A 13,911-nucleotide genomic window follows, 5' to 3' on the forward strand; every position below is an offset into this window, starting at 1 on the left:
CTGTTCACCGAAGGCGGCTCTCAATTGGACCATTGTTTCGCGTGCCATGTGGCATGTGGCACCGTCTTGTTGAAACCACATGTCAGGCATGTCCAATTCTTCCATTTTGGGCAAAAAAAATCGCCAATCATCACACGGTAGCGCTCGCCATTCATAGTCACGTTTCGGCCATTGTCGTCTTTGATAGTAAAATTTAATCATTTGCAAGCGTTGTTCGTTCGTAAGTCGATTCATGGTTAAATTATAGACCATACTGAACAAATTTGACAATGACACAAGACACGATTCACGCGTGATCTGTCCAAAACAGTGTTGCCAAAAAGATACCAGCAAAAAAATCACCCGTTATTTATCTTTTTGAAAATAATTACATATCAGGATTCAACAGCATAGGAAGATTTGGAAAAATTGTTTTAATGTTATCGTTATTTTCATTAATCTTGTTAAGTCATTATCATGCTCCGAGCCTTTTTCCCAATCATGTTGGGGTCGGCTTCCAGTCTAACCGGATTCAGCTGAGTACCAGCGCTTTACAAGAAGCGACTGCCTATCTGACCTCCTCAACCCAGTTACCCGGGCAACCCGATACCCCTTGGTTAGACTGGTGTCAGACTTACTGGCTTCTGACACGTTGATTGATCTTGTTAAGTATTAAATAAAAATAACAATCATCGGGTGGGGGTCGGTTTTATATTGCGACTGCCTACTAATAAAAAATATCCAATTCAACAATTCCAAAAATTTTATTCAGCAACAAAATTGTTCTTTATGTTACATTATCATTTATCAGTCACAAAATGTGTTTTAACAAATCTTATTTATAATAACTACAAGTTAAAGAAACATGATAAAAATAACATCAATATCTTACGATTTTAATTAAAATAAATGGTATTATGAGTCCCAATTTTCTACCCCTTGTTTGAGAAGACCATAGAGAAATATATCGCAAATTGTCTATGTTACATTTCCCACAACCAGATTTTTTTCCTTTGTATCTTTCTATTTTACTGGCGCTAATTTTAAGGACTTGCCTTCGTGGGATTTGCCGTAACTAGACAACAAACATTCAAGTTACATTGGAGCGTGAATTATTATTCGAACGATCGGTTATCCGTAATCGATATGAACGTGCCTACATATTTCAGCCCTACATAAGCCTATATAGGCCTACATACGAGATTTCATTGTTAGAGGCTAGTAGGTGTTTTAGGATAGCGAAATTCGGATACAAACATAGCTTTGATTCACTTTCATATAAAAATGAATGTCTGTATCGCTATCCATCCACAATAAGTTATACAGAATCGGCACTTAATTACAATATTATTATAAGTCCGATTGTGTATAAATATGTGTACAAGTCGCGAAAGATTATAGAACTACATATATCAAAACGATTATTGAATCAAATCAGGATATTTGAACAACTATTCCCCCAATTAGTTCAGATAATCGACACTCTACTATATCTAGCGTAATCTATCTCTAAATTCATTTGCATTTTGAGAGACTACAAATATGCGTTAGAATTTTGATGGCACAATGTAATAATGCTATATTTAAGGAAACCCTTTTATAACATATACTCCAGGCAAACACTGCATTACACTCCTTTGAGTAAGCACTTATCTAAACATAGACAATCTAGATTTGATTTTTTATTTAAAAAACTCAGTTTAAAAATAAAATGCTGCTAAAAATCTATTGGAATACTATAACTATAACTAGTATTTTAATCAATTGACTCATTATTTTAAGGAGCACTTCATTTGTTTAATATGTATTTGTATAAAAAGTCATATTAAAACTGTTTACCTTTAGTTTAGTGCCTACTTGAATGGAGCATACTTCAGTATACTGTATATTGATATTACATCATTAGGGGTATACAAATATTTAGGCCCAGACTCCACCAAAGCGGTGGTTTTAAACAATCAATAGAATTTCGATATTCAAACAAATCCTTAGTTCAAGCAAATTATAAGTATACTAGTTTCCGCTCGCGGCTTCGCCCGCGTGATGTGTTGATGAAAAGTAGACCATGTGTTAATCCAGGGTATATAGGGTATATACAACTATCTACCTCTACTTACCAATTTGCCATTTTTGCGTGAAAGAATTACAAACATACATCAATGGCATAAATTCTCACAAACTTTCACATTTATATCATTAGTAGGAAGTAGAATTCAATAATTATTTAGAATTAAATAAATGGTTCTAAAATTATGTGTTTGTGTGCGATTATCTTACATTTGGCTGAACATATTTCAATGCAGTTTCCAGCACATTTTTTGTCAGACTTACGTGAAGGTTTTAGGTGTACTATTGAAGACGGTATTTTTTATCTCCGCTCAGTAGAACATCCAAATTTTATTGGTTGTTTAGAGCTTTGAGGTCTGTCTGGGCCTTATTTTCAAAAGCACAGCACTACTGAGTATTAATTGTTTAGAACATAATTACATATACATTATAAAAACCAGCCAAGAGCGTGTCGGACCACGCTCATTGTAGGGTTCCATATAATAGTATAGCCCATACTTATCCCGACCCCATTAACTGAAAAATATAATGACAATATAATCTACGGTCAAGTACCACAGTTAAGTAGTAAACTTCGTATTTCATGGTTCAGGTGTTTGAGCAAATCTTCGTCCGGGTTGTCTTGTTGCACTAGACGGTCGCGTTGCGCTATCAACTCGTTTATTCTCTCGTTCATCGGATTTTTTGGGGCGTTCCTGTAATTTTTAATAATATTTATAGGTGAAATAGCTCAGTTGTGTATATTATGTACAATTTTAAATATTGATTTTGTCAATTACTGAGAAAAACGACATTTTGTACATGTAACGAGAGGGATAGAACTGTTATTTTTTAATAGTCAACAACGCATGTATGCAAGGCGCGGAAAATATGCTGGTTTGAAATAAAGTCTAGTTGTATTGACTTACTTGAGATCATTATACATTCCTAATTCATCTGGGCCGGCCGGATCTGTGAAATTGACCATTATTACACATTTTACTATTATGATATTGCAATGGCTTTATTCATTAACTATTCATGAATTATTCGACTAGCTGTTCCTCCCACAACCGGATTAAAACTAGCCTAGTTTTTATAATATTTGTTTTTACATATGTAGTGTACAAATTAAAATTTAAATCAGATCGGTAGTTTTGACTTGAAAGCACAACAGACAGACAGGCAAACAGAGTCACTTTCGCATATACATAGAAAGTAATAAACTAACTTATAATAGAATGCGTGTTGAGTGCCGGCGTGTTAGCGAGTATGTCCACGTAGAAATCGTCCTTCAACTTCTTCAAGTCAACTGGAATTGAATTCACGCTGTTTTCATCTTGGTCTTCTATTGGCTCCAATCTGTAATAAGATTATATTAAAATTTAAACTGGTAATAATTCTATAAGGGAAGTATAAGCTATTATTGCAGACTTTCATCAAAATTCATTCCATAGCTTTTCATGCAAACTTTCGCATTCTTAATTTTAGTGGGATTATAAAATATGAGTCTACCTAAAGGAGGAGTGTAGGAGGGTTGATTAAAAAAAATATTCGAGTTCTCTTTAGTTCAATCATTATCCTCTGAGCCTTTTTCCCAACTATGTTGGGGTCGGCTTTCAGTCTAACCGGATGTAGCTGAGTACCAGTGCTTTACAAGAAGCGACTGTCCTACCTGACCTCCTCAACCCAGTTACCCGGGCAACCCAATACCCCTTGGTTAGACTGGTGTCAGACTTACTGGCTTCTGACTACTCGTGACGACTGTCTTTAGTTCAATACCCAAAAAACTCCTAAGAGTAAGAATGAATTACCCCATCTCCCCCAGTTGTTTCCTGTCCTCCTGCAGCTGTGTCAGCATCTGCCTGCGCGTGGACAGCTTGACGAGATGCAGTTCTCTGACGGCGCGGCCCCACTGCTCCTTGAAGAACGACTTGGACTGCACCGCACTGTCTAACTTCTCTTCTAGGTAACGCTGGGGAATGTTATAAAAAATGTTAGTCGTCATTTTAATAATTTTGCTTACCAATAAAAGCACATGAAGTGGTAAAGAGCGGTTTTATGGCTGAGTTTTGTAAAATTAACCTAGTGAAAAGAGCTGATTCTATGTGGAATAAATAACTTTTATCTTAAGCTTTTCTTTAATGTGTCAGAAAATGACAACTAGTGGTCAACTGGTGGGTGGTAGTGGTAGTGGTGGTGGTAGAGCCGAAAGCGCCGAAGAAACCGCATTGCCTTTATTGCCTTTGCAAATCTGGCGACGACGACACCCGAATTGTGAGATGTGTAGTTTCATACGTTGTTATAGAATATTCTAAAATCTTTTCATTCAGCGTATTTTATTTATTTCTTTCCTTATGATAGATGTGCCTTCATTATTTGGATTTTTTGTGTTTGGTGTCTGGCATAATATAACACCAAACTTTAAACAATAGGATGTGAAAAATGTAGCAACTTACCAGTTCTTGTATGAGACTCGCAGTTTGATCCTTTGTAAGGCCTGAATATCGGCTCTCACATTCCTTTTCAGTGTTCTTTATATTGTTCTATAAAACATAAATTGGTATTTAATGTTTATATGGTACTCAACTTCCTGATGTGACCTTATTGATATTATAATTAAAGCGGTTTCTATCTAACCAAGGATAGAAAATAGCCTTCTTCGATAAATGGAAAATAGAATTTTAAAAATCGGACCCGTAGTTCCCGAGATTAACTCGTTCAAGCATAAGTACTAACTCTTCAGCTTTATAATAACCTGGTAATTAAAAAATAATATTTTTAACGTTATGTATCCAACTCATAATTTACTCCTACCTTCAATAACTCCACTTGTTTCTGCAGCTGCTGCACCTTAACCTCTAACTCTTCGACCCTCATATCCTTCAGCTTGAGCTGATGGTTCATGTCGTCCTCCATCTTCTGCGAGGCTTCACGTAGTTCCTGGTACTTGGCAGTGTAGTGAGATTCTAGAGCCTTCTTCGCTTCGTGCAGCTGAAACGGTGATGAATTGTGTGAATAGTTGTGAAAGTATACTCTATTTGACTGGAATAATGTTGACAAGAGTTTTTACACAAATGTATTATGGCCTCCAGGGTCGGCTATCTAGGGGCGCCTAGGCGCCTGTTTTTTCTGTATTTGCTAATCTTCAAGCTCCCTAAACTTAGGGCTGCCATCTCGAATTTCGCCAAACCCGGACAAACATTAAAAAAACCCGGACATTTGGCGTAAATCGCATTTTTTCCCCGAACGAGTACGATTTTTTTAAACAACCTATACCTAATTCGTAATCCATTTACTATTAACTTATACTTAAATTCAATGAGGTGCTTCCTTACTTGAAAAGTGTCCGGGTTTTCCCCGGACATTTCTTGAAACCCCGCCCGGACGGCCCCCGGACGGCCCCCAAACGAGGACAAATCCGGGGAAACCCGGACGGATGGCAGCCCTACCTAAACTGATCGCCTTCTATTTCACGTAAACCCTTTTCTATCGCTCCGCTCGCGTTGATCCTCGTTATATACGCTTTTTGCCTAAACAAGATACATAAGCCGAAAGCCCCCGGTATTCCTTGAAATCTGTTACGCCTATTTCCAACCCAATTCGGTGGAAACATTCAAAAGAAAAGATGAAGAATTTCCTCCTTGAATCACTAAGTTGCGGCCAAGTTCCGACATTGCTCTATGTTACTGAGTTTACACAACTTTACTTATTATTACAATATAACTCATATATAATACCTTTTTCTCCCTATCAGTGTTCCGGTACCCGCGGAGCCGGAAGTCGTCGGTAGCGCGGCTGAGGTCAGCAGCCAAGTTGCGACATTGCTCTATGCCTTTACTTAGTTTACATTCTAGTTCCACTTGCTTTTTAGCCCATTCTTTGGCTAGAAGTTCTAGATGATATTCTTCTTTGCGTTTTAACTGGAATGAGGAAGATAAGAGTTAATTATTATGGTTCATCACCAGTATCAATATCCTTACACCTACTGGAGAAAGTAGCAGAGCCAAAGTTAGCCCTCAAGTAAGATTCCAGGTCAAACTAGTGCCAATGTAATTGTACGAAGATTGTTCCAATGACAGAGAAAATATAAAGATCACTGTATTTTTTAATATCTTTCATTACAACATACATACTATGTAATTTTTTTTTGTTCTATATACTCGTGTTTTACAAGTACATTTTCTTTATCTTTAGCAAGCGTTGGGTTCAACGCTCATTTTTCTCTGTATGAGAAGAAGCTTCAGCACAACAATGCAACAGTGATAATAGTTATCGGCACGGATATTGAGCCATGTCCTTCACCTGTGCAGAAGCGATTTATTGGTTTATTGCCTTATGTGTACAATGCGCAAAGCGATCCCCACTCTTCCGCCGAGAGCTCAATATCTGTGCCCTGCCGGTAACTATACAATAAAAATGCTCATTATGAATATTTTTTTAATTAAATCTAAGTTTACGCTTTTTAACAATTTATTTATACTAACCTGACTTTTAAACATTTCCTGTTGTTTCTCCTTCCAGTCCTCGAGCTCGTCTACAAACTTCTGCATGATGGCGTCGCGCTCTAACGCTGGGATCGTCATCTTCACCATGTCTATAATTTGTAATACATATGAGGTTTAGTTAGTTAAACTATAAATTACTTGAGAACTGCTGAATTGATTTGGCTGAAAATTGGCGGGGAGGTAGCTTAGAACGAGGAGACGAACATAGGGGTTTTTCCCCATCCGGTTATGGGCAGTAGTTTTCTTAGACCCGGGTGAACCGAAGGTATATAAAAAAACATTTACCTTTCTCGTTATGTGTAATACAGGTGTCACTCTTGCTTGTCTCCAATTTTTCTGGCCTGAAATATGTATTTTCTTTGTTTTATTTTTTTTATCAATTTCAGGATAATGTCTTTATCCCCCAAAACATGAGGAATGAAGAGAAAAGAGTGGAGAGGGGTCTGTGGTACCGTAACCCTTAAATTGGTGAACCAGTTTAGATGTTTTTAACATTGAAGCTGATATTCCAGCGATGCCGCGATGGTCCTAAGATATGTATCATCAAAATTAGCTCGGCCGTTTTACTGTTATTAACTTTTAACTTTTTTCTAAAGGGCAAGATCAACCCAAAGGCAGCACTGATCTAACCCGAATACTCCGTATGTTTACATAATATACCATTATACCCACTTATTCTCACTACGGCACGTCAACAGGGTGTCACTAGCACAGTGGGGCACGGCGTCAGTATCACACTGGACCTGCATGTCAGCAGTGGTGGGTCTGACGCGGGTCTGCAACAACTCCTGACTGACTGTCAAGGATTCGTACATCTTCTTTATCAGTTCTGCTATCTCGTTGGATTGTAGTACTGTGTCGCCCGATGCTGTTTTGTATCTGAAATTGCAGATTTTGATATTGAAAAATGTATTTTCAGTGAAGGGAGTTAATTGCAGATAGAAATATTGAATGTAATGCTTTATAGTATTTGGTTTGGGAATAATCATCATCATCCTCATCATCAGCCTATCGCAGTCCGCTGCTGGACATAGGCCTCTCCAAGTGCACGCCACTGAGATCGATTTTCGGTTTCTCGCATCCAGCTCCTGCCAGCCGTCTTGCGCAAGTCATCACTCCACCGTGCCTGAGGACGTCCTACATTACGTTTGCCGAGGCGCGGAATAATAATACTATCTAATAAATCGAAGCAGAATTCAATTTTGGTTATACCCAGCTGAGTTTCGCCTATATTTTTATGATTCAAATAGTCAAGTTGTTGTACTTGCATGTTTTTTACGCTAGTTAGTTTATAAAACCAAAAAAAATTACACCAAAAATCTAATATTCACTTTCATAAAGAAGCTTAATATGGAAATTGACTACGTTGCATCATATAAAGATTTTAGTCTTTTGCGTTTTGTTTTGTACTTATATTTTACATAGTGTCACGTTTAAATCCCGTGTGGACAAATATGTTTATGACTTTGAAATCTAAGGCCTCCCCCACATTAGGCGTGCGCGATCCTCGGGCGTGTGAGTAGCGCGGGCGTCGCGAGCGCGCTGCGTGAACATCGCGTTTTGCTGCCCTGCGGCATGTGTGAAGAGTGCAAGCGACGCGCTCGAGGCGAGCACGCGGCGCTCGAGTTGCGTTCTTACCCCTTCGCCCGCTATCCCCGCCGCCCGCTAAACGCCTTAGCAGTAAACGTCGTCAACGCGAGCGCGCTACAAATGCCGCAGGGCAGCAAAACGCGACGCTCACGCAGCGCGCTCGCGACGCACGCGCGGCGCCCGCGCTACTCACACGCCCGAGGATCGCGCACGCCTAATGTGGGGGAGGTCTCACCCACAAGTAGGTAAATGACATTTTTGATTAACTGTGCTGAATAAAATAAATAAATCATAAGATTCACCTAGCGGTATTAGTAGCGGAGAGGTTAGTATAAGCAACTCCTCCCACATCCCTCGCGACGTTGGTGCAGCTGCCGGCGCGGAAGTCCAGGATGTGTTCCTGCGGAGCCGCCTCCCGCCGCCGCCCGCTCTCCAGGTGAGTGGCGCTGCGAGCCGTCAGGTTGTTGGGTTTCTTCTGGGGAATATAAAAAAAGGAAAAGTTACAACATGCTAGCTGAAACATGATGATGGAGACTGTAGATGGGGTAAGACTCGGAATTGAAGGTGTGACGACCTGGACGCTACCAATGAGACTATTGCCTGTTCAAAGGATCGGTTAAGTGTGGGAGGTGTCTACTAGCTTCGGCCAGCGGTTTCGACCGCTTCCTGGAGGAACTATTTTAACGCAACAGGATAAAAAGTAGCCTATATGTTATTCTAATGTAGCTATGGCTATATATAAATAAATAAATATATAAGTTATGTTACTGCAATGTTTCATTAAAAAATCCTTATAATAATAAGAACAAATATCAATATCAGTAGGATTATACAAAAAGGAATATTATCGCTCCGTCACACCGCAGTACAAAACATCTTCATAACTACCTTTCTCTTTACATATAGTCGTACTAAACTGTTAAGAATATTACCTGTACTTCTTGTTTAACACCAACATACTTGAGAGACATTTCCACATCAACAAATGGTCTTCGACCGTAGTCTAAAGCAGGTGTATCGTCACATCTCAGTATAAAACATCTCTCGTGTATGGTGAGGGCGCCGTCACTGTTACAGAACTTGTCCACAAAGTGCTGAATGTCTTCTGTGGGGATTAGCTTGCGGAGATCCATGCTGCAGATGCCTGGAAATAATTGGTTAATTTGTAAGGTAATGTACGAATATTAAGAAGAATTAAAGACTGTGAAAGAAGATCTGTGGAATTAAAGACTCTTTCTATGTTATATATAGCGTTTAACAAAACCTACTGCAAATATTTTTAGCCTAAAAAGAAAAGTGTTATAAGTTTAATGTATCTGTCTGTGGTGTTGTTTTTTGCACCATAGAAAATTTTATCCAACTGTGCAACAGGTAGTTTCTGTAATTTGATTTAGATTCATTGTTTGGAAATATTTCATGGTGAAACACCTAAACCAGTTTACATGTTTGGTGACCTAATGTAGACACTCGATAAAGTATGTATAGGTTCAATGTTTTTAGTTCCGAAGCTAACTTAGAAATGTATCTGGTTAAACTATACAAGATTCTTAATAAAATATTCTAAACTGACTTACCAACATCATTCTCAGCAGCACAGACCCTAGTGACCAGATGTGGACACTCAGCAAAGTACCGACTCAGTGTCGCCAAGTCTGACGCCAGCCGGAGCGATGTGCGCTGGTTGAACTGCACGTGGGAACCGCCGTTACTGCTCAGAGATGCTGCTACCCTGGTACCGTGGAAAAGTTGTATGGAGTTTTGATTAAAGATGTTATTTGGTATTGTTTTATGTTTTTGTGATTTGTAGTCATACTAGGTGTTTCCCGCGGATTCAACAGCATCCCGAGGAAACTTGTTCACGTACCTAGATAAAACACAGCCCATGTTCACCGCAGAGAGTAGTAGCTTCCTTACAGTAAAATAATAATTCAAACCGGTCCAGAAGATGAGGAGCCTACTCGATGCAAACATTAATAATTAGTATAGATACAAATAAATAGCATACCTATCCGTGCTAATGTTGTGAGTGAATACAGAATATGTGACGTAGCAGTTCACTTCTCTATTCGCATTTCGGTCTGGTAACAACTGAAACACATGGTTTGAACGGCATTACAATGTATTTTTATTAAAAAAAAAACCTCATACTCATATAGGAACTCATGATGTTTTTTGTATGTAAAACGCTGGAGTATTTGCGGCCATTCTCTCATCAGATATATTGTAGTGCAGTCGCATTTGCGCAGACACAGATACACTGCCTATTCCTTCACGTTTATATTTCACTCTCATAGTTAATGTTGTCGAACATAATGGGTCTTATTAATACATAGGTATAATCATCATCATCAGCCTATCGTAGTCCACTGCTGGACTACGGTCCACTGAGATCGATTTTCGCATTCTCGCATCCAGCTCCTGCCAGCCGCCTTGCGCAAGTCATCACTCCACCGTGCCTGAGGACGTCCTACACTACGCTTGCCGAGGCGTGGTCTCCACTCTAGAACTCGTTTACACCAACGGTTATCGGTTCTTCGGCTAATATGGCCAGCCCACTGCCACTTCAGCTTGCTGATTCGGTGGGCTATGTCGATGACCTTGGTTCTCTGACATACGTATAAAAACTTACCAAATCTAGATTCTCAACAGCACCAATCACAAAGCTGAGCACAAACAGTTGTTTTCCCGCGCCAATCCTTATGAGTCCCTCGTCACACAAGAGTTGCGGTATAAGGTCCGGTGATGATACTACCCTCTTACTTTCTGATATGTATTCTTCTGTAAATAAATAACAAAAATAACATTAGTGGTAAGATTTACAGGTTACTGATAATGTATCGTATAGCTTATCTAACAGATAAAATATAACTTTTTGTTTCACTTGTCTTGGATATTTGGAAGAAATTGTAAATGCCCTTTACCTGGCAGATAGCATTAACTATCAGATAACTAAGTGACACTTTATAAGTAACCAGTGAAACCTGGCCTATACATTTTAATTGTTAGGTCCAAGTTTTCTTAATACAGCGGAAAATGTGAATGTGTGTGTGAAAATACATGTAAGTGTGTTACTGTTTGATAGCCCATTTATCAAGGAAGGATATCGGCTTTTCATCCGGCTTTGGTTAAATGACCATATGCAACATAAAGAAGTACTTACTCAAAGACATCAACATAGATTTAGCAGTGGGAGGATTAGAAGCTAAGCAGGCAGCTGGAAATGCTACCTCATTGCTGTGGAACATCCGTAGCTCGTTTCTCTGAAATGATCATTCAATTACTTTAATTATCCATTTATTTAAGGCATCCTAAACTTAAACATAGTATAAATATTATTAAAACTAATAAACATAAACAAACAACCCACAAATTCACAGGTTTCATTGTGCACTAAAATATAAATAAAAGTAACTGGTTCCTCCCCACATTCTGGGGGAACTTATTCCCACACACAGGTAAACAGTAGCCAACGTCTTTTCTCAGGCTTTGGAGTAACTATATACCAAATATTATTTACATTGGTTCAGTAATTTTGACGCGAAAGCGCGACATACAACAACTTTCTTGATTTTGAACAGCACCTATTTTAACAGGATTATTAACTCAATCAATACTATCTTTTAATGGATCAGCTAAGAACCATTAGCTGCTGATTCATAAATAACAAGAATCATGCATGCCCCATTTCTTCCGCATTTCAACATCAAAATTAACAATTAAATAGCTCAACAGTATTATTGATGTTTACTTAAACTCAAGTGATTACAGACATGCAACACACCAAATTGAACATGAATATTGATGAAGCCATTTTTGTTAATATTTCCTACTTATTATTTCCTAGTTGAACCAAAAAAGAGTTGAGTTAGTTTATGGGCCTACAGTTGCTTTTCAAACATGCAAGTTTTAAAATCAGCTATCGAAATATTCATGATAAAAAAAAAACAATAATTAGAGAATGATAGTGTGCCATTTGAAACACAGATTTTAGTAATTTTGCATCACTAATATGCAACATGCATCTTACTTTTTTTTAAAGTCAAATACACAAAAGAGACAAAGCTATTGGACTTACAGGAGTTGGTGTGTTTATTCTATCTTCGACGGAGAGGCTCATCAGCAATTGTGGATGACAGCATTTGCCTTCAGACTTTACACCAAGGAGTCTGTGCCATGAGTGTTTTACCTGAAAATATATGTACTTTTAATAAAAAAAAAAAAAAAAACAAACATAGAAGTTACAAAGGTGCTTGGCCAGTAAAACAGTGGCTATTGTTATTGAACTGAATTGATATAGTTTTACTTTTCAAATAAGCATTCTCTGTTCAGTAAGCATCAGATAACATTGCATTTGTTTCATACAGATCTTGCCTTGCTTTGTGTGGACCAAGTTTGCTACTATTGACTTTACAGTAGTAAAAAAAAATTAATGTCTTCTATTGGGCATCTGTAAGACATCTTCAGATAAAAAGTTATTTGCACTAGGCTGCAGGTATAATAGGCAAGCTATTTTCATCTATAATTAAATAATATTAACTAAAAATATTAACTATTTTAAGAATATAAATTCATCTTACCTAAGAACAATTATTAGTTTAACAGAACATAAAGAAACAAGGACATACTTCTATATTCCTTTGAGAGGGGCACGGCTGAGCGCCTAGCAGGCTCAGTAGAAGGTACCCCACTTTGTCCTTACGTCCCTGAGTGCCCATCGTGTGCACCTCAACCTTGACTGGCACATTCTGTACTCGTAAACTGCAATTTTATGATAATTACATTAAAATATGGAGATAGTGCTAGACATTTTGTTTAATGAAGGTAATTTAAAAGAACATGAATAGATTTGAATATCAAATCTAGCGGTCAAGACAATATTTCTGACAGTATGTTTTGGTTCCGCTATACATTCATTTGCAGGGATGTTTTTGTGGGCAGCAGTGACAAAACTTAATGCTGGTTTATTTATTAGTAGATATTTAACCGAATAAAGCACAAAAAACGTTAACTTGTTTACCTTCGAAACCTTCTTTTGTCAGCTTCCCAAACAAGTTCGGCGTCAAAAATAGGGGCATGTGAAGGTACTACAGGGTCCGTCTCTAACATATATCCATTGAGGGATCCACTCACTATAAACGGAGACCGCAGAAACCCAAAACCTAAGCCTGAAAAAAATTACAAAAATACCAACAGCTGTTCAGGAACTTAATTCTTTAAGTCGACAATACATAATGTTGGAGGAGAATTTACCCTCTTTTACGTGCAGGACAATCTGAATATTCGGTCCCCGTAACTCGTCCATTTATATTTTATTCGAAATACAACAAAAAATTATAAAAATTCAAATCAAAAGCAACTGTAAACATTGCTTTCCAAAATCAAAGTTGACACATCAATAGTGGTGTTGCTAACATGAATAATCTTTTCTGGAATCAGTTGCCACACATAAATATCCACTTCGTTACATTGAAGATGTTAATGAAAAACAAATGATTTTTATTTTAATCGTACCTACTTATTTATAATTTCATACGTTATAATACTTTGTAGCTGACGATCAATTCAAATCTTTATTTTTTTTTCAGTCGATATCAACTAACAACATAGTCAAAGGACGAAACAATTAAAAAATAAAATATTTAGTCAAGTAATCGTCTCATTAATTAAAATCTCATTAAATTATAAGATTTTTTAATGTATTATCGTAAATTAAATTTTATTTCCGTCTATTTATTTATAATATCATCATAAAAATCACGTCCTGCAAAGGTGTTTGAAAGTTTTTGGA

The 13,911-nt window shown here is 37.7% G+C and overlaps 2 protein-coding genes across 2 annotated transcripts in view; one reads left to right on the forward strand and one right to left on the reverse strand.

The window, feature by feature from the left end:
• LOC110384279 (mortality factor 4-like protein 1) overlaps positions 1–13,911 on the forward strand; it is a 185,841-nt gene that overhangs the window by 91,783 nt on the left and 80,147 nt on the right. The window lies entirely within an intron of this gene.
• LOC110384291 (centrosomal protein of 120 kDa) lies at positions 725–13,532 on the reverse strand. The gene is made up of 20 exons (XM_064038905.1): positions 13,374–13,532; positions 13,141–13,288; positions 12,749–12,881; positions 12,199–12,309; positions 11,284–11,383; positions 10,753–10,901; positions 10,129–10,211; positions 9,698–9,852; positions 9,056–9,267; positions 8,426–8,598; positions 7,206–7,412; positions 6,819–6,874; positions 6,513–6,622; positions 5,766–5,948; positions 4,843–5,019; positions 4,485–4,571; positions 3,840–4,000; positions 3,257–3,387; positions 2,955–2,997; positions 725–2,741 (listed from the first exon to the last, which is right to left on the reverse strand). Exons 1-20 carry the CDS (start codon positions 13,423–13,425, stop codon positions 2,594–2,596), a joined length of 2,619 nt encoding a protein of 872 aa, XP_063894975.1. The 5' UTR covers positions 13,426–13,532; the 3' UTR covers positions 725–2,593.

Source organism: Helicoverpa armigera, chromosome 17 (assembly GCF_030705265.1).
Source record: "Helicoverpa armigera isolate CAAS_96S chromosome 17, ASM3070526v1, whole genome shotgun sequence".
Taxonomy (NCBI): domain Eukaryota; kingdom Metazoa; phylum Arthropoda; class Insecta; order Lepidoptera; family Noctuidae; genus Helicoverpa; species Helicoverpa armigera.

Bases quoted from the DNA above. Each gene is read 5' to 3' on its own strand.
- LOC110384291 (XM_064038905.1), bottom strand. From the start codon at position 13,425: ATGGACGAGTTACGGGGACCGAATATTCAGATTGTCCTGCACGTAAAA. The intron at 7,413-8,425 runs GTGAATCTTATG...CTGCAATTTCAG, and splicing joins TCCGCTACTAATACCGCTAG to ATACAAAACAGCATCGGGCG. The intron at 3,388-3,839 runs GTAATTCATTCT...ATCTTATTACAG, and splicing joins AAACAACTGGGGGAGATGGG to ATTGGAGCCAATAGAAGACC.